This window comes from Bombina bombina, chromosome 5 (assembly GCF_027579735.1).
Source record: "Bombina bombina isolate aBomBom1 chromosome 5, aBomBom1.pri, whole genome shotgun sequence".
NCBI classification, from domain to species: domain Eukaryota; kingdom Metazoa; phylum Chordata; class Amphibia; order Anura; family Bombinatoridae; genus Bombina; species Bombina bombina.
The window spans coordinates 746,615,750-746,637,262 of record NC_069503.1 but is presented as its reverse complement, the minus strand read 5'-3'; the positions used below and the strand labels follow the sequence as shown (position 1 = coordinate 746,637,262).

Sequence of the window (21,513 nt, the reverse complement as noted above, 5' to 3'; positions counted from 1 at the left end):
CTCGTAATCTAGCCGATTGTTTATTAACTGTTCTGAATGTAATTGTGCTTTTCTGTACTGTCAATAAAAAAAAAAAACAGGCTAAAAGCTTTTACATAATGATAATAATATTTATTTGTTGGGTGGGGGGAACCTAAAATACTAGATCCACTATTTTTGTAGTTTTGTAATTAAACATAATACTAAGCGAGGGGGGAGAAGCTAACTCTGAGGCTGAACAGTCGCACATTGCTTCAGCTATTTTTTACATAAAAGTCAAACTTAGCAACCTTTCAGACCTTTATAACACACTACTATTGTGAACCTGTAAGCTAAGTTGATCTAAGCGTTTAACATTTACAGGGGAGGGACGCTCCGTGATAGAAATTTTACCGCTCTGATATCTATCCTGCTGGTCAGTGATCTCGGGAGATGTTTTTCTCTATGCGGAGACCAGAGTAAGGAGAGAAACCAGCTATCTGCTGCTTTGTTGACTTCAGGGATGGTAACCGCAGAAGAACCTTAGCATCGATGTGGCAATATATATCATTGCAGAGATCAGCAACCTCCTAGATGAGTGCCACGCTGCATTTGAACATTCGCCCAAAATGGCGTCCCAACCTGTTGACGAGGTATATTACATCGATAGCCCAGACAAGGAAGCCGAGAAGCACGAGGAGGAGAGCTCCACTACTCAGCTCACCGTGCATAGAGTAATGGATCAAACAAACATTGCTACTAAAATAGAATTCCTAAGTATTCAATGACCGATGGCCAAGAGATACCCTCAGCTAGTGACAGAGTCATCTCTCCAGGGACAACAACTAACATCATCCCATAAATCTCAAGGGCCTCAATATGGGAATGTCCATCACTGTTAACATATTCAAGAAAGGAGCGATACAGTCTCCACAGTGGTAGTTCAGGCTCAATTACCCAGTATGATAATATTTCTCCCCATTTGGGAACATTCTGCGAAAAAGGCGGATCATCTCAGAAAGACACACTCCCATGGGGTTGAGAGATTTAACCTACAGGTGCAGGTGGAACCATACGCAAATACCCCTGGTCATTAAGAGCGGCTGCCACTACCAGGGACAGAGTTAATGATTCTTAGAGGCATCGGCTAAAGGGATTATCCTGCATCTCACCAAGACCATTATGCTCTCTGCTGACTTAGTAGTGATATTGGCTGCTGTGGAAGCTTGGTTGGCTATTCCTGGATGGTTAAGTATATGATAAGTGGATACTTACGTTTGTTTAAGGTTTCTCAGTTATCTGCTAATTATTATATAGTTTGACACCCCAGTTTGTTTATTGTGCATAACGATGTACTTATTTAAGTATGCCCTCACTTACAGAGTTTCCTTCCTTCAAATTTAACAACATGCTCATATATTTGCTGTTCAGGAAGTGTACTAACTGTGACAGGTTTATTCTGTATATGTTTTTTAATCCCCTATCCTTTTGCTGGACTGCTGTGAAAAGGTATATAGTACTCCCTGAGCCTGTTATACACTATCTCTTTATATTCAATTTATTCAGGAGGTATATGATCACCACCTATACTCTGCACATGTTTAAATTATGCGTTATACACTTACACAACCTTCATTACTTAGCGTTATAGTATTCATATTGTCCAAAGCCATCAGTAACCTTATCTTTGGTCATAATAGGAGGGCTGCTATAACCTAGATGTTGGGGCGTACTATAAGTTCTATTTCAGTTAACACTAGACCTATAGTGTCTTCCACTTTCCTCCAGGTTTAATTTTACTTCAAGCCCAAAAATTATGTAGACCTAAAACTCCTTATTCCTAGCATCCTTTTTAGTTCAGACCCTCAACATTTTACATAGGTTGCTTAGGACACTCAATGAATTATTTTCCATTTTTGGTATCACATGGTCCATAGATGTGTGTGCTCTTGACCCACCTTACTTGGCAGTCCTACCTGTTTTTTATTTAAGTATCATACTTGTTCTTTTTATGTGCGAGGTACCTCGTTATATTTTTTACATAAATATATTTCTCGAAGTGTATGTTCAGGTTCCACTTTTAAGCGTGAATGGTCACATGGTATACTGTGCACATTGATAGTATCTCTCTTTTTGCTTCTCATGATGTTAATAGTGTCATTGATGCATATGCAATTTTGAGTGTTAAATATGTAAGGGGATAGCTCTCTGCTTAAGCTATAGGACCTACGGGACTGTTGAAAACTCTCTATATATGCATTCAATTTAGCATACCTCCTGGAATATTAGTAAACATAGTATTAGACAACGTTCTTATATGTTCCTAGGTGGTCTCTGAAAGGGCTGTTAAATGCCTTGGGGTACCTAAGATAGTTGGATATATGAGGGCTGGGCTGTCAGCAGCCAAGATGGCGCAGCCTTGACTCCATAATGAACAACAAAGGGGAATTTACTTTACATATTAAAACCTCACCCAGCCCAGACTATACCCATGCAAGTTAAAATATTACCCTAACAAGTACAACCTATTCATAGAACACTTATAATTTTATCCCTAAAATTTTCTTATCTCATATGCCCCACGTTCATTATTAAACTGTATGTAGCAATGATTTACCTTTATTTAAAATATCTGAGAGCTGTAAAAAGAGAGAGACTAACTTTTTACAATACTGTTGACTCCATTTGCCCTCCCTCCCATAGTTTACTTGTTAAACTGAGGAAAATATATCCTTTAGACTTTTCCCTAATTTTTCATTTATGTATTTCACCAAAGTGGCTATCGATAATCCCCTTCTAATCTAATATCTAAAATGAGGTTCCAATAATACCAGTTCCTTCACTTACATTGTTTAATGGCAATTTGAACAGTAGGTGTGAGTAGCTTATGTTTCTCTACACAATCTATATACTTGAATATTACTCTTATACTACCAAGGTTTGTAATTGGTTTAAGTATGATCTAGACGCAATTTCTTACAAAGTTACTAGTGCCTGATGGCTCATTACTTGTTATATAGGAGTCAATGTACTTTATATATTTTACACTGTTAAAAGAACATGTTTTAGAAATTGTATGTTTTTTAAAACCTCAATAAAAATATTTAAAAAACAAACAAAAAAAAACCCAAAACATAATACTAAGCTTTCTCATTTTAGTCGGAAACGGACAAAAATTAGAAAGAAAACAAAATATACAATTCTGGATAATATTGATGAACAAGAGAGAATGGAGTTAAGACCAAAATATGGTGAGTAAAAATAAGACATTTGATGCTTATTTACAGTAAAGCTTTATTATTCTTTTGTTTGTGATTTTTTTTACATCTGTGTTTTAATTAAAACACATTTTAATAAAGAGAAGTTTTAGTTTGTGTCCTGAATTGAACAAAAACTGTGCTGTCTGGGGAAGACAACAGCTGGACAGAAAAAAATGTTGTTAAACTGAGAGAATGCAGAGAGTGTTGACATTAATGTGAGGTCATAGCAGACCCCGGAAAATTTGTTTTATAATTATCATCTCTCATCTATCTTTCTCCACTGCCTCCTCTCTCCAATCTCTCTTTTTACCCCCTTCCCTTCTCTCTCAGGCCAAATCTTTTATTTTCACTTTTTCTCTCTCATATCTCTTCACTCTTTCTTTCTTTTTTCTCCACTCTCACTTTTCCTCTTCAATATTTCTCTGCCCCTGTTTACCCTCTCAGATGTAACAGTCTAAGCACTAATGGGGTCCATATAAACCTACAGGAATATCATATCCTTGCCCTTTTATGTATATATAATATCCATTTATATAATATTTGTAGCAGGTAGCAGGCATTCGCTCACTTACTTTCACTCGCCACTGTTAAAATTTCACTCGCCAATGGCTAATATATATATATATATATATATATATATATATATATACACAGTGTAAAGTTTAGGTTTGTCTAGGGGAGGCAGAGTACAGTATCTTTATATGTAGTGTGCATGGCTGTCTGCCGTGCATTTTACCATGGCAGACAATAATGTGCCATTTGCGCAGGCTTTCTTCGGCCGCAATGTATGCACTCTTGTGAAGGAATCTGATACTGTAATAAAGGCAGGGTACTATTGATAGCAGAGGCTGGATTGCTGGGCAAGAAATTAAAATATCAAGAAAGCATAATTTTTTTTATGCTTTCGTGATAAATTAATTTCTTTCATGATGGTGAAAGTCATCACAGGTGGGAATATTCCACTCCTGACCAATAGGAGGGGCAAAAGACACCCCAACACACCATAGCTTTAAATCCCTCCTGCTTCCCATGATCCTCAGTCATACATATAGCCAACTAGATGAGAAAAAAAGGAAAGCAGAAAAGACAAAGCGGGACAAAGAAGTGCAAGAACAAGTACTGCCACCACCTGAACAAAAAGAAAGGGTGGGGGTCATGGACTCACCATCATGAAAGAAATTAATTTATCAGGTAAGCATACATTTTGTTTTCTTTCATCATATGGTGAGTGTCATGCTGCGCCGCTCTAGCCGTTGCTAGGGGCGCAGCATCTCCTTCCCTGCTCATTGCCAGGATTTGTGTTGGGTCCATATGCGTTCGGCGCTGATGTCATCACTGCACGCTCCTGATGCTGGTCGGACTTCTGTGGTGCGAATTCTGCGCCTATGTAAGTTCTTCTACAATGATCTGTCACTGCCCAAGTATAGGTGTTACTTTGTGTGCTCCTGGGTGTGACAGATCATTGTATTTTACTGCCTATTTTTTGTATGATCCCTGCCTGTCTGACTACTCTGCCTGCTATACCCCTTAACTGTTGGATTGATATACTGCTGCTGAACCCTGCCTGTCTGACTATTCTACCTGCTATACCCCTTAATTACGGGATTGATATACTGCTGCTGAACCCTGCCTGTCTGACTATTCTACCTGCTATACACCTTAATTACTGGATTGATATGCTGCTGCTGAACCCTGTCTGTCTGACTACTCTGCTTATTAACCTTGGACTGCTATACTGTTGCCAAATCCTTCCTGACCATTCTAGTGGTGGGCCCTTGGACTGCTCTGCTGTTGCTGCAGGGGACTGTCCTGCCTGTGGTGAGTGCCGCCTTCTCATCTTGCTGACTTTCTCTGCTCTGGGATATTCCCTATCATTCCGGCTCAACGCCGGGATAACAAGACTACTGGCCGAGTTCGGTCTGATAGAGGGGTATCCCACGAGCATCACATTATACTTGGGCCATGGAGCCAGATGAGGTGGCACGAGCTGTTTATCTTCAGGGACAGATGTTGGTTTATCTTCAGGGCTCAACTCTCCTTACTAGTTACAGCGAGGAATACCGCTCCTGTTGTTTCACCACCAATCCCTACTACATCTTCCTCTGCTTCTGGAAGAATACCCGAGATACCTTTGCCTGACAAGTATGAAGGTACTACTGATTTCAGGGGTTTTCTTAACCAATGCAGGCAGCACTTCCACAATGATCCTCACACTTTTCAGTCTCACCAGTCAAGGGTCACCTTTATCATTTCCTTACTGAAAGACAAGGCCCTAGCCTGGGTCTCTTCCCTTTTGGAACAGAACGCTCCACTCCCACATGATGCTGATGATTTCATTTCCTCTTTATCTTCTGTCTTTGGGACATCTGGCCGTATCTGTGCTGCAGAATATTCTTTCCTGGATCTCCGCCAGGGCAATAGAACTGTGGCACAATTCGCTATTGAGTTTCGCACCTTGGCACTTGAAACCACTTGGCAGTGCTCTCAAGGTAGCCTTTAGGAGGGGTTTGCATGAACGCATCAAAGATGAACTCAATTATTGTGATATTCTTTCTTCTTTGGATGACTTTATAACGCTTTATATCAGTCTGGACTCTCGCTTTCAGGAGAGACAAGCCGAGAGAGACAGAACAAGGAGGGTCCTTACCTCCCGTCTTCCTGTTCGTCCAGTTTTGGCAGTATCCTCTACCCCTTCAGCAGCTCCAGTTACCTAAGTGGAGGAACCCATGGATCTCTCCTCCTTCAAACCTTCAGAGTCTAAAAGACAGAGAAGGAGGAGACTGAGACTATGCTTTTATTGTGGATCTAACACCCACCAACTAAAGGACTGTGACATTTGGCCGGGAAAAGCCAATGCTTAGGGGATAGCACAGGGGTACCTCTAAGCATGATCTCAACTACATCCCCTCACTCCTCTCGGATCCTGGTACCTGTTACCCTTACCTTCCTTCAGAATACTGCCCACACTCAAGCCTTCATTGATTCAGGGGCAGCTGGAAACTTACTGGATCACCGTTTCATGATTCAAGCTGGCTTGCCTCTTTTGCAGAAAAGATATTGTCTCAAGATATCTACTCTGGATGGCACCCCCCTTGGTTCAGGGTTGATCCATTTTGAGTCAGCACCCCTGACCCTGACTGTGGGAGTCCTTCATACTAAACAGCTGCAGTTTGAGGTCATTCATTCCCCAGCACAGGCTGTCATCCTTGGTCTTCCTTCGCTTCAGGTACACAATCCACAGTTCGACTGGGCTGAGGGACAACTGGCCTCCTGGGGTACCTCCTGTTTCCACTCCTGCATTGCTAAAGTTACACCTCTGCTCCGCATTCCCATAGCCAGTATACAGACTCCTTCAAACCTTCCTTCAGTATACATGGACTATGCGGATGTGTTTGAGAAAAAAAGCAGCCGATGTGCTGCCACCCCACCGTCCTTATGACTGCAAGATTGACCTCTTTCCCGGAGCCCCACTTCCTAAAGGGAGGACTTATCCACTCTCCAAGGCTGAAACCAAATCCATGGAGGAGTACATCCAAGATAACTTAGCTAAAGGTTTCATTCGCCCTTTCTCCTCTCCTGCTGGGGCAGGCTTTTTTTTGTCAGTAAAAAGGATGGTGGGCTCAGACCCTGCATCGACTACAGGGCCTTGAAGAACATAACCATCAAGAACCGCTATCCCATACCATTGATCACCGAACTGTATGACTCACTCCAGGATGCTCGCTTTTTCACCAAATTGGACTTCAACACAAGAATATCTGGGCATTACGAATACCTTGTAATGCCCTTTGGGCTGTGTAATGCCCCTGCAGTCTTCCAGGCATTCGCCAATGATGTCTTCCATGACCTCCTCAACCACACTGTCATCGTCTTTATGGATGATATCCTTGTTTTCTCTTCCATTTTAGAGGAGCATCATAGACACGTGAGACAGGTGCTTCTACGTCTCAGAGACAATTCTTTAGTAGCCAAGCTAGAAAAGTGTGGGTTTGATCAAGTTCAGATCCAATTCCTTGGTTATGTCATCTCGAAGGAGGGTTTTGCCATGGATCCTGCTAAACTCACCGCAGTTCTAGAATGGCCTCAACCTACCCAGTGGGTGAACGTGTTTGGATCTCTACTCAACAGATTTGTCTACTTCTACCCTGCCTAGGTTTATCGGCCCTTACAAAGTCCTGGACAGACTGTCTCCTGTTGCCTACAAAGTGGCCTTGCCCAAAACCCTACGCATACACCCAGTCTTCCAAATCTCACTACTCAAACCTTACATAAACAATAGATATACCCGGCTCCAAGCTCCTCCTCCTCCACTCCTGGTCCGGGGTGACCCCAAATATGAGGTATCTAAGATCCTGGACTCCAGATACAGGCACAGACAACTGCAGTACCTGATACATTGGAAGGGTTACTCTGTGGCAGATCGTTCATGGGTTCCTGCCCGTGATGTGCATGCTCCATCTCTGGTCTCCAGATTCCATGCTGCTCATCCTTTGAGGCCGACTCTGGTTCCCGGAGGGAACCCTTGAGAAGGGTGCTATGTCACGCCGCATTGCTCTAGCTAGGGGCGCAGCGTCTCCTTCCCTGCTCGTTGCCAGGGGTTGTTTCGGGTCCGGATGCATGCAGCACTGACGTCATCGCTGCACTCTCCTGATGATGGTCGGACTTCTGTGGTGCGAATCCTGCGCCTATGTAAGTTCTTCTACAACAATCTGTCACTGCCCAAGTGTAGGTGTTACTTTGTGTGCTCCTGGGTGTGACAGATCATTGTATTTTACTGCCTATTTTGTGTATGATCCCTACCTGTCTGACTACTCTGCCTGCTATACCCCTTAACAGCTGGATTGATATACTGCTGCTGAACCCTGCCTGTATGACTACTCTGCTTATTAACCCCTGTTGTTCTGGATTGCCTCTTTGTTGCCGAACCCTGCCTTCCTGACCATTCTAGTGGTGTGCCCTTGGACAGCTTTACTGTTGCCAAATCCTGCCTGCCTGACCATTCTAGTTGTGTACCCTTGGACTTCTTTGCTGTTGTCAAACCCTGCCTGCCGGACCATTCTAGGGGTTTTTCCTTGGACTGCTCTGCTGCTGCCGCTGGGGACTGTCCCGCCTGTGGTGAGTGCCGCCTTCTCATCTTGCTGACTTTCTCTGCTCTGGGATATTCCCTATCATTCCAGCTCGACGCCAGGATAACAAGACTACTGGCCGAGTTCGGTTTGATAGAGGGGTATCCCACGAGCATCACAGTGAGAGTCTACAAGTCATCACATGTGGGAATCAATACCCAAGCCGTTGAGTCCACAAGACCACCGTGAACACGGGGGGGGGGGCATACAGTGAAGGCAGGATGTTACTATTCAGGCACTATGGCCTGCAGAACTTTCCTGCCAATGGAAGCCTCAGTAAAAACTTAAAAAAGTAATTTATCTGAGCATACCCATACTGGTAATGATTTAGCAATCTATTCGAAGCTTCATATAAGGACTCTAACCAACATAACAGGTGACAATGTAACTGTAATACCTATAACCTGAATTTTGTAACTGCATGAAAATTTGTACATGTTCCTAATCTCTTCTAATAAACAGAATTTAAAAAAAAAGAAAGAATTTGTAGCTGCCTTACAGATGAGATCAATATAAGCCTCATTGCAAAAGGTCCAAGAAGTAGAGACTGCTCTAGTGGAATGAGCAGTAATGTGATCAGGGTGAGTTTTCCCTGTGACCAAATAAGCTTTGCGTATTAAAGCTTTAAGCTAAGCTGCTAAAGTAACAGCCTTAGCTTTCTCACCTTTGCGAGGTGCAGAAAAATGTCTAAAATCTTTTATGGCTTCTGTAATGCTTGTGGGATATTCCACTATCGGACCAAACTCAGCCAGTAGTCTCCTTATCCCGGCGTTGAGCTGGAATGATAGGGAATATCCCAATGCTGAGAAAGTTCACAAAATAAGGTAAGCAGTATTTACAATATGCAGGGTAGTCTTTGGCGGCAGCAGGTAGGAATCAGTGGTTAGGCAGTTCAAGGGTAAACCACTTGAAGGACTGGAAACAGACAATATAGTCTTTGATGGGCAACAGGCAGGGAATCAGTGATTAGGCAGTTCAAGGGTAAACCACTTGAAGGACTGGAAAACAGACAGGATAGTATCTGGCGGCAACAGGTAGAGTATCCAGCGGTAAGGCAGTTCAAGGGTAAATCAATAGAATGGTCAGTCTGGCAGAGTTCGGCAACAGAATGGCAATCCAATATTTTAGGGTTAAGGAAAGCAGAGTAGTCAAAACAGACAAAGTTCATCAACGGTAAAGCAATCCTGCAATTCAGGGGTTAAGTCAAGCAGTGTAGTCAAACAGACAGAGTTCATAAATAGTTAAGCAGTCCAGCAATTCAGGGGTTAAGGCAACCAGAGTAGTCAAAACAGGCAGAGTTAAGCAACAGAGAATCGAATACAGCAATTCAGCATAAAGATATACAGCGCCCAGGATAAGTAACACCTATACTTGGGCAAAGGTGAGAGAGACTGAGGCCTTTACATAGGAAAGACAGGGCGGGCAGTGATGATGTAATCACCGTGCTGCAGTTACACTGCCGTATCCCTAGCAACAGGAGGAGTGTCTGTCCGTGGCAACGGCCACAGCAGAGCAGAGAGCAGCGTGACAGCTTCTACATAATATTTGAGAGCTATTATAACATCCAGGCTGGGTAGAAGATGCTCCTTAGAATTCTTAGGAGCTGGACAAGAAGAAGGAACAACAATTTCCTTATTGCTAGTATCTGAAGATACAACCTTAGTAAGAAGAAAAGAATAGCTGGTGTGAAAAACAGCATTATCTTGATGAAAAATCTGAAAAGGTTTGCACGAGAAAGCTGAAAGATCAGAGACCCTTCTAGCTGAAGAAATACCTAGAAGAAAAAGAACCTTTCATGATAAAAATTGAAGGTCTAAACCATGCCTTGGCTCAAAAGGAGGAATTTGAAGAACCTTCAAAACCAGATTAAGATTCCAAGGAGGAAAAACTGGTTTTATTCTGATATGAGTCTGAATAAAGGACTGAAAGTCAAGAATTTCGGTAATTTTCTTATGAAACAAAATAGAGCTGAATCTGACCCTATCTTAAAAACTGATCTGATATCTTAGCCTTCCTGCAGTAACTTAAGTTCGCTAGGAATTATAGGAATTATAGGTCCTTTGCGAGGACCTTATGATAAATATGTCTGGTAACAGGTTTCCAAGCCTGAATAAGGATATCAATAATCTTGTCAGAAAAAACTACCTTGAAACATAATTAAGCCTTCAATCACTATGCCATCAAATTCAGTGTTTTGAGATCTTGATAAAAGAAAGGGCCTTGAGAAAGAAGAGCTCTTCTTAAAGGAAGCCTCCAAGATGGGCACAAGGTTATTCCACAAACCAAATCCTGTGAGGCAATTCCGGCACAATCATAATTGATAATGCTTGTTCCTACTTGATTCAGGCTATCACTTTTGATAGCAACACAAACAGAGGGAAAATGAAAATTGGGTTTAACGACCAAAGGACCTCTAGGACACCTATCAGACTCGCCTGAGGGTCAAGAGCCCTGCATAATACTGAGCAGCTTGTGATTCAAATAAGAAGTCATAAAATCTAGCTCTGGCAGACCCCAACGTCTCACAATTTTATCTAAAACTTCTTGATTCAGAGACCATTCCCTTGAGTGAAGAAACTGGCAACTGAGAAATTCTGCCTTCCAATTGTTCACATCCAGATTGTGGATGGCAGAAACCCTGCAATAATGGCACTGTACCCAACTGATTATGCAAGACACTTCCCTCATAACTAAGGAACTGCATGATGATTGACATAAGCCACTGCTGTGACATTGTCTGACTGGAATCTCAGAAAATATTTATGCCTGAGGTTGGGCCAGCTCTGTTGAGCCCTGAAGATTTCACAGAGTTCCAGAATATTTATTGGTAACCTCGCTTCCTGGGAAGACCATACTGCCTGCATTTTCCAAGACCCCCAGACTGCACCACATCCAACACAGGCTGACATATGTGGAGATTACTATCCACGCTGGTTGAAGAAAGGTGGCTCCTTGAACCAAGGACTGGTGAGTCTACCACCAAGTCAAGGATTGTCTTGTCTTGTGATCTAACAGAATCCTTTGAGACAGATTTTTGTGGTCCCCATTCTATTGATCCATTCCATTGCATTAATACAAATCATTTCCATGGCTGCACCACAAATAATGGAATTTGCTGTTCTCAGAAGATTAATAAAATCTTGTATCTCATCTAGAGTGGTTTCCCCAGAAATAAGTACTGAGAGATTTTTATCCAAACAGCTGTGGCAGCATCCTTACACTCACTGCTGGCCTAAACAAAAAACCTGCAAGATGAAAGAAACACCTATGAAAACATTCAAGTTTTCTATCTAAAGGGATCCTTAAAAGAGGAACTATCCTCCAAAGGAAAAGTTGTATGCCTGGCCAAAGTGGAAATAGCTGCATCTACCGTAGGAACAATTTCCCAAATCTCTGTATTTAACAGAAAGGATAAGAAACAGATTTCAATGTGGTACAAAATGAATTCTGCAATTCCTTAGAAATAATTTCAGAATAGGAAAAGAGGAAGGCTGCTTAGGAGTTTCCTTGAAAAAAATGTCAACAGGTTGCTTGGCTTTAGTAGGAGAGTTTTCTACCGCTAAAACAATTAAAACTTCCCGCAATAAGGCATGAATATGCTCAAGCCTGATATGAAAAGACACATCCTCTGCCACAGCAGCAGGATCTTGAGACTATCCTCAGAATAAGATTCCCCAGAGTCAGACACCCCTATCATTAATGAGTAACTTAGAGTGGCTGTTCCTAAGGGAAGTTGCTGATGAGCTAAAGGCCAAAGAAAAAAACACCTTCTAATCCTTGCAAATGTCTGCACTTAACAGCTGGAGGCAAGCAAGCTAAAACCTCACTAATAGAAAAATATAAATTTGTGCCACAAATTTGAAGTCAAGCTCTAATGATCACCTCCACTGGTCCTTAGAACCTTCTTACATGCTGAGAATGTTACAGTGACACAGGAACAGGATAATAACACAGAAAAAGTAACAAGCAGAAATTTAGCGCAGATGAAGTAAAACATTCTGTGCATAGCTGAGATGCCACTTCTGAGCTTGCTAACCTGACCCCCCCCCCCCCTAAATTTAAAGCAACAATAACCTAAAAAAAAGTTTTTTAAAAGTGCCCAAAAGTGCTTTAAATTGCTAGTAGAAGGTGTTTGTTGTATAAATATATGTCACCCGACTATGTGAAACGTGAACATGTCCATACTAATACCGGTGGGCTATGAAGATGCAGATACCTACCTGTCAGCACCTCTGTTCATTAAGCTTTCCTAAGCTATAGCAACTTGCTTAGAGTAGACAAGTCTATTCTAAGCAGTGAGAGCACAATGCCAAGGATCTAAATTAGTAACAGCATCTCAACCCAGGAAATTGTTGGACAAGTCCACATTTCACCTGGGGAGGGCTGTGGGTCTACAAGAAGTAGCTCACAGTAGGTCAGGGTATTGGTGGACAAGCCCACATTTCTGCCTGCAACATTTCTTCACTGAGAAAAGACCTTTCACTGCCTGGCTGAAACCACTCCTTGTCTGCCCCTCTGAGCGAAAGTTTACTGTAAGAAGGAATTGGGCTTCAGATCGGTTAGAGGATTTCCTTTCAAAAGGTAAATATGGCTTTGCACTTCACTTTTCACCAAGGAGGCAAACGAAATGACTGAAAATCATGCGAAGTGGTAGAAAATTAAAGCTCCGGTGTGTTTGGGTGTCTCTTGCCTCCTCCTAGTGGTCAAGAGGGGAAAAGTCCCACTTGATAACTCGTAGACTCACCATCTGACAAAAGAAAAGTGAGTACATTGTGCAAAGTTTGAAAAATGATTAAAAATACTTTTATTTAACTATCTTTTTCACTTTTCTAGCTATACATTTATTTAACTAGCTTTTCTCACAAACCACAGTTGTCTTCAGGGATTTGTATAGATCTAGTCCTTTGTTATGGCACTACCAAAGACTAAAAATTAAGGCAAAAACTAAAAGTGGAATGCCCCTAACAAAGACAGCCCGTCTAAAGGGAGCCAGCCCTAGAACCAACCAGCCACCCAGTTAGCTGATATACCCATTCAACACAGGATCAATTCCTTTCAAATGCAACCTCCAAACTGGAGGACTTTCATACACAGAGTAGCCCACAAATGTAAACAAAATGGTTGGTGAAAGAAACCCCATTGGTATTGGGGAGTATTTATTAAAATAATAATAAAATAAAAAACAGTAAAACACACTGCAACATGTTTCTCAGCTTCAGGCAGTATAAAATATAATCCAATCCACCAACTATATAAACTGTTTATGTGGGTGTTTCCCTCTTTCACATCTATCACAAACACCTGCGATTATTTAGAATTAGTATAATAAAATTGCCGTATTGCCCCTTACCTTATTATAATAAAACTTTTGTTGGGACAGGGACCTGTGATGTGCTGCTTTAGCAGTAGCTCCAAATCTATTCTAGACTTGGGAGGATTATCCAGTATTTAACCAGGCAGTCCACTCTTTTAATACACACACTCACCAGCCACTTTATTAGGTAGACCTGTTCAATTGCTTGGTAACGCAAATTGCTAATCAGCCAATCACATGGCAGCAACTCAATGCATTTAGGCATCTAGACGTGGTGAAGACGACTTGCTGAAGTTCAAACCGAGCATCAGAAAGGGGAAGAAAGGGGATTTAAGTGACTTTGAACGTGGCATGGTTGTTGGTGCCAGACGGGCTGGTCTGAGTATTTCAAAAACCGCTGATCTACTGGGATTTTCACGCACAACCATTTCTATGGTTTACAGACAATAGTCCAAAAAAGAGAAAATATCCAGTGAGCGGCAGTAACCACTATTTACAGCCAAGGTATGCAGAATATCATCTCTGAACGCACAACACGTCGAACCTTGAAGCAGATGGGCTACAGCAGCAGAAGACCACACCAGGTGCCACTACTGTCAGCTAAGAACAGGAAACTAAGGCTACAACTCGCACAGGCTCACCAAAATTGAACAATAGAAGATTGGAAAAGCATTGCCTGATCTGATGAGTTTCGATTTCAGCTGCGACATTCAGATGGTAGGGTCAGAATTTGGCGTAAATAACATGAAAGCATGGATCCATTCTGCCTTGTACCAATGGTTCAGGTTGGTGGTGTAATGGTGTGGGAAATATTTTCTTGGCACACTTTGGGCCCCTTAGTACCAATTGAGCATTCTTTAAACCCCACACCCTACCTGAGTATTGTTGTTGACCATGTCCATCCCTTTATGACTACAGTGTACCCATCTTCTGATGGCTACTTCCAGCAGTATAATGCACCATGTCACAAAGCTCAAATCATCTCAAACTGGTTTATTGAAGATGTCAACAACTGCACCCCAATGGCCTCAACAGTCACCAGATCTCAATGCAATAGAGCACATTTGGGATGTAGTTGAATGGGAGATTCACAACAGGGATGTGCAGCGGACAAATCTGCAGCATCTGAGTGATGCTATCATGTCAATATGGACCAAAATCTCTGAGAAATGTTGCCAACACCTTGTTAAATCTATGCCATGAAGAATTAAGGCAGTTCTGAAGGCAAAAGGGGGTCCAACCCGGTACTAGCAAGGTGTACCTAATAAAGTGGCCGGTGAGTGTATGTATATATATATATATATATATATATATATGTGTGTGTGTGTGTGTGTGTGTGTGTAAAAATTATATTTTCTCCCAAGTGAAGCGCAAAGGTATTTCTATTTAAAAAAAAAAATTCACTTTGTTTAAAAGGGATATGTCATATGTCAAGGTGTTTGACTGGGAAAGTCTCAAAGGTGTGTGTGTATGTATGCATATATTATTATTATTGTTATTATTGGTTATTTGTAGAGCGCCAAGAGATTCAGCAGCGCTATAAACATAGGCGGAATACAAGGAAACATTTATAGGGATAAGACGGGTAGAGGGCCCTGCCAAGAGTCGCACTGTTGTAGTCAGCTCTAAAGAAGGTGATCTACAAACAGCATAGCTCTTAGGCTTACATGCTAAGGGGGTTCAAGGGGATAGCAATGGAGAAGAGGAAACTGTATAAAGAAAGGTTAGTGTAAGTTGTATGCATCCCTGAACAGTAGAGTCTTTAGGGAGCACTTGAAGTTTTTAAAACTAGGGGAGAGTCTTGTGGAGCGAGGCAGAGAGTTCCACAAGATGGGAGCCAGTCTGGAGAAGTCCTGTAAACGGGAATGTGAGGAGGTAACAAGAGAGGAGGAGAGTAGGAGGTCATGACAGAGCGAAGGGGACGGGAGAGAGAGTATCTGGAGACAAGGTCTGAGATATAGGGGGGAGCAGTGTAGTAGAGGACTTTGTATGTCAGAGTGAGAATTTTGTGTTTAATCCTGAAGGCAAGAGGAAGCCAGTGAAGGGATTGGCAGAGAGGTGCAGCAGATGAAGAGTTACGTGTAAGGAAGATGAGTCTGGCACAGGCATTCATTATGGATTGTAAAGGAGCTAGGCAGAAGCTGGGGAGACCAGAGAGGACAGAGTTGCAGTAATTGAGGTGGGAAAGGATGAGAGAGTGAATTCAAATCTTAGTTGTGTCTTGTGTAAGGAAATGTCTAATTTTAGAGATGTTTTTAAGGTGGAAGTGGCAGGATTTAGCCAATGACTTAATGTTAGGAGTGAAAGAAAGATCTGAGTCAAGTGTGACCCCAAGACATCGGGCATGCGGGGTAGGGGTAATGATGGCGTTATCGACAGTTATAGAGAGATTGGGAGTGGAGATTTTGGAAGAAGGGGGGAAATGAGGATCTCAGTTTTGGAGAGATTTAGCTTGAGGTAGTGAGAGGACACCCAGGAAGAGATGTGAGAAATAGTTAGTGACATGGGTTAGCAATAAGGGAGATAGGTCTGGTGCAGAGAAGTAGATTTGGGTGCCGTCTGCATACAAATGATATTGGAACCCGTGGGACTTTATTAGGGAACCTAATGATGATGTGTAGATTAAGAAGAGAAGGGGACCGAGGACAGAGCCTTGCGGTACCCCAACAGAAAGTGGTGATGGGGCAGAGGAGGCCCCAGAGAAGGCAAGAGGGCTGTGTCACAAATGCCAAAGGATTGGAGGATTTGGAGCAAAAGGGGGTGGTCAACAGTATCAAAGGCTGCAGACAGATTAAGGAGGATAAACAGATAGAAGTGGCCTTTTGATTTTGCTGTAAGTAGGTCATTGGTAACCTTAATGATTGCTGTCTCTGTAAAGTGATGGGGATGAAATCCAGATTGCAGTGGGTCGAGGAGGGAGTTTAATGTAAGGAAATGGGATAGACATGCATATAATAGGCAAGAGGGAGTAGGGAAATAGGGCGATAGATGGATGGGGAGGTTGGATTAAGAGAAGGTTTTTTGAGGATTGGTGTTACCAGTGCATATTTCAAAGATGAGGGAAATATATCGGTGCTGAGGGAGAGGTTGAAAATGTGTGTGAGTATAGGGGTATATATATATATATATATATATATAGATAGATAGATAGATAGATAGATAGATATACAGTGGATATAAAAAGTCTACACACCCCTGTTAAAATGTCAGGTTTCTGTGATGTAAAAAAAAGGAGACAAAAATTAATCATTTCAGAACTTTTTCCACATTTATTGTGACCTATAAACTGTACAACTCAATTGAAAAACAAACTGAAATCTTTTAGGTAAAGGGAAATAAAAAACTAAAATAATATGGTTGCATAAGTGTGAGCACCCTTTTATAACTGGGGATGTAGCTGTGTTCAGAATTAAGCGATCACATTCAAAATCATGTTAAATAGGAGTCGGTACACACCTGTCATCATTTAAAGTGCCTCTGATTAACCCCAAATAAAGTTCAGCTGTTCTAGTAGGTCTTTCCTGACATTTTGTTAGTTGCATCCTACAGCAAAAGCCATGGTCCGCAGAGAGCTTCTAAAGCATCAGAGGGATGTCATTGTTAAAAGGTATCAGTCAGGAGAAGGGTACAAAAGAATTTCCAAGGCATTAGATATATCATGGAACAAAGTGAAGACAGTCATCATCAAGTGAAGAAAATATGGTGCAACAGTGACATTACGAAGAACTGGATGTCCCTCCAAAATTGATGAAAAGACGAGAAGAAAACTGGTCTGGGAGACTGTCAAGAGGCCTACAGCAACATTAAAGGAGCTGCAGGAATATCTGGCAAGTACTGGCTGTGTGGTACATGTGACAACAATCGCCCGTATTCTTCATATGTCTGGGCTATGGGGTAGAGTGGGAAGACGGAAGCCTTTTCTTACAAAAAAAAAAATCCAAGCCCGGCTAAATTTTGCAAAAACACATCTGAAGTTTCCCAAAAGCATGTTTCAAAAGGTGTTCTGGTCTGATGAAACCAAAGTTGAACTTTTTGGCCATAATTCCAAAAGATATGTTTGGCGCAAATACAACACTGCATATCACCAAAAGAACACCATACCCACAGTGAAGCATGGTGGTGGCAGCATCATGCTTTGGGGCTGTTTTTCTTCAGCTAGAACTGGGGCCTTAGTCAAGGTAGAGGGAATAATGAACAGTTCCGAATACCAGTCAATATTGGCACAAAACCTTCAGGCTTCTGCTAGAAAGCTGAACGTGAAGAGTAACTTCATCTTTCAGCATGACAACGACCCAAAGCATACATCCAAATCAACAAAGGAATAGCTTCACCAGAAGGAGATTAAAGTTTTGGGATGGCCCAGCCAGAGCCCAGACCTGAATCCAATTAAAAATCTGTGGGGTGATCTGAAGAGGGCTGTGCACAGGAGATGCCCTCGCATTCTGACAGATTTAGAGTGTTTTTGCAAAGAAGAGTGGGCAAATCTTGCCAAGTCAAGATGTGCCATGCTGAAAAACTCATACCCCAAAAAACTGAGTGCTGTAATAAAATCAAAAGGTGCTTCAATAAAGTATTAGTTTAAGGGTGTTCACACTTATGCAACCATATTATTTTAGCTTTTTATTTTTATTTCCCTTTACCTAAAATATTTCAGTTTGTTTTTCAATTGAGTTGTACAGTTTATAGCTCACATTAAAGGTGGAAAAAGTTCTGAAATGATTTATCTTTATCTCATTTTTTTACATCACAGAAACCTGACATTTTAACAGGGGTGTGTAGACTTTTTATATCCACTGTATATATATATATATATATATATATATATATATATATATATTTATATTTATCCACTCTGCAGGTCAACCCACCCATTGTCAAGTGCCTGGGTGCAAAAGCCAATAGTGTAACAAAAAAATGCACTCACAGGGCTTTCTGTGTGAAATAACAAGGTTATTTTAATAGAACGTTTTCGGGTATAAACTACCCTTCATCAGCATAACAATAGTGAAAACAAACATACAATTTATAGTGATACACAAATCAATCATTTTCCAAACCTGCCCAGTGTTGTGGCGCCAACTGCAATACTGAAACGCATGCTTGCGTTCCACTGTCTCGTGTAGCCGGAAGTGTATTTTCGTCACTTCCGGTCTTCAATCATATTACGATATTAAACTAAAAAAGAAAAATTCACTATGTGACACAAATATATACAATTATTCATCAAAAATATTAGCCATATGTGCTCTGTGTGGCAAAACATAAAAAGGACATTTCTATTTCTTTCTAGGGTGGCCAATGTATACTACGTGGTGAGTTGTGGTTACCATAGCAACTGGAAATGCTTGCGTGTCAACGTATACACAAAAATCTGTAGCCTATTCAATACATAACTACATCCTATGCTTTCTACTAAACAAAATTACAAAATGTATAACTAGTTGCACTTTACTAAGAAAGTCCTGTGAGTGCATTTTTTTGTTACACTATATATATATATATATATATATATATATATATATATATATATTTGTATGTGCATATATATATATAGTGCACCCTGCTCTATTAGTAGCGCTCCACTAATTTAGGCCATAATAATTGTTCAAAATACACTTTTTATACCATTAGATTTCACTTGTAGTCACCAAGTTATAGTTCCAACTTTAAAGGGACATTTAAAGAAATTATGTCATCTATAGGAATTAGCAGAATTTAAACAATTTTTATTTTGCTTGAAAAAAGCAAGTGCTATGTAAAATCTTATTAAGTTGAAACTAATATAGTTGTGTGATCGTTTGTACATATCATCCAATGCGCATTAGAAGGAAGTCAGCCAATAAGCATGTGTTAAAAGTAATATATTTAAACAGATTTTATTTTATGGTTGGGTAGGAATTGTACAGATATATGGTACCTTTAGGCTGTAAATGAATATATGTAATTCTAGTGTGCTAATTAATTGCCACTACATCATCGAGGATGACAGGTGGTAAAACCTGCATGTTATGGTTTTAGTATATTGTCTTAAATTGTGTTTTTGCCATTTTTTATTCATATTCACTTTTGGATTTGATGGAATGGTGGATTTGGTGGAATACAAAAAATATTTTATGGTAGCAGTGTGGTCTATTGGTATTTTTTTATCTTATTTTAATACAGTGTACTTTAACAATCCTACCCAAGCTCAAGTTAGAAGATGACACTTGTCATAGTGAGTTATTTTCGCTGAAAATATCTTATAGTCACATGCACAGAATAAATCCAAAAGCTAGTCAAGCAGTTTAATACATGCTTTACATATTTTCCCTTCTTTTTTTCAGGTATAAAACATAGAAGCACGGAGCATAACTCCAGCCTGATGGTGTCTGAATCTGAGTTTGAGAGTGACCAAGACACTATTTTCAGCCGTGAGAAGATGGATAGAGAGAATCCAAAAAATATTGCCAGTGGGGATCTTAAAAATGGTGCACCATTTAATTTCAGCTCAAAATGCAGATAGTTTATCTTACAGAAAATCACTGTATAGGAAATGATTTGTGTGACAATATTTTGGGCAGAGTTTTATTAGGACCCGGCATGTAAAAATTGCCAAGATGTATGAGCAGCCATGAAATGGTCTCTTACTGTGTAAAACTGGTTTACTCAGAAGCAAAAGTGAAACAACTGCTTTACATGGAATAAACTGAGCTTTGTGATGGAATTACTTCTAGCATACCAGAAGAGATATGATAGTGACAATATAGCTAGGTATAAGGTATCAGTAATAATAATAATATAAGTTAGGGCCAACACTGACAATTAAACGAGAGCTACTATAATTCTGTAATAGACACATCTTAAAATACATGGAAATATTTTTGAGCGTACAACATAGCTAAATAATTTCACATGTGTTTTAAAAAAAATAAGGCTGCTGCACTTTATTAACAAACTGATAAATGGAAGAAGATCTAATAGAGCATTTTGGTTTCTGTTACATCAAAAGCAGAAATAAATTGTAACTTGGCGCAACATAATTTAGCAAAGTTTTGGCTCATCATCCATGTCTGTATTTATTAAAATTTGGATGTATATATTGTTAACTGCAACTACATTTATCTATTCTTGTTGATGAACATATGTTCATGTTTTTACATATTAAAGGGACAGTCTACTCCAAAATTGTTATTGTTTAAAAACATAGATAATCCCTTTATTACCCAATCGTCAGTTTTGCACAACCAACACGGTTATATTAATATAATTTTTACCTCTGTGATTACCTTGTATCTAAGCTTCTGCAGACTGCTCCCTTATGTCAATGCTTTTTACAGACTTACATTTTAGCGAATTAGTGTTGACTCATGAATAACTCAACAGAAGTAAGCACAATGTTATCTATATGGCACACATGAACTAGCAGTGTCTTACTTTGAAAAGCTATAAAAATGCAAAGATAAGAGGCAGTCTGTAGTGGCTTAAGAACAAGCAAAAATTTAGATACTTAAAAGTTATAAGTATATTAAAGATAGATTCAGAGAGAGCATGCAATTTTAATCAATTTTCTAGCTAACTCCTATTATCAAATTTTCTTCGTTTTCTTGGTATCTTCATTGGAAAAAGCAGGAATGTAAGCTTTAAGAGCCGTCCCATCTTTGGTTCAGAACCTGGCTTCCGCTTGCTAGCCACCAATCAGCAAGCACTATCCAGGGTGCTGAACCAAAAATGAGCTGGCTCCTATGCTTACATTCCTGTTTTTTCCAATAAAGATACCAAGAGAACGATGAAAATTTGATAATAGGAGGACATTAGAAAATGATTAGTTGCTTAAAATTGCATGCTCTCTTTGAATCATGAAAGAAATTGTTTTGGG

At 40.5% G+C, this 21,513-nt stretch overlaps 1 protein-coding gene across 1 annotated transcript in view; it reads left to right on the top strand.

Annotated features, from left to right (window-relative positions):
• KIAA0319 (KIAA0319 ortholog) overlaps positions 1-20,160 on the top strand; it is a 364,526-nt gene extending 344,366 nt beyond the window's left edge. The window contains exons 18-19 of the mRNA XM_053714803.1: positions 3,118-3,209; positions 19,982-20,160. Of these exons, the coding sequence (XP_053570778.1) occupies positions 3,118-3,209; positions 19,982-20,160 (271 nt within the window). The remainder of the gene's footprint in view (positions 1-3,117; positions 3,210-19,981) is intronic.
• Positions 20,161-21,513: the final 1,353 nt, after the last annotated feature.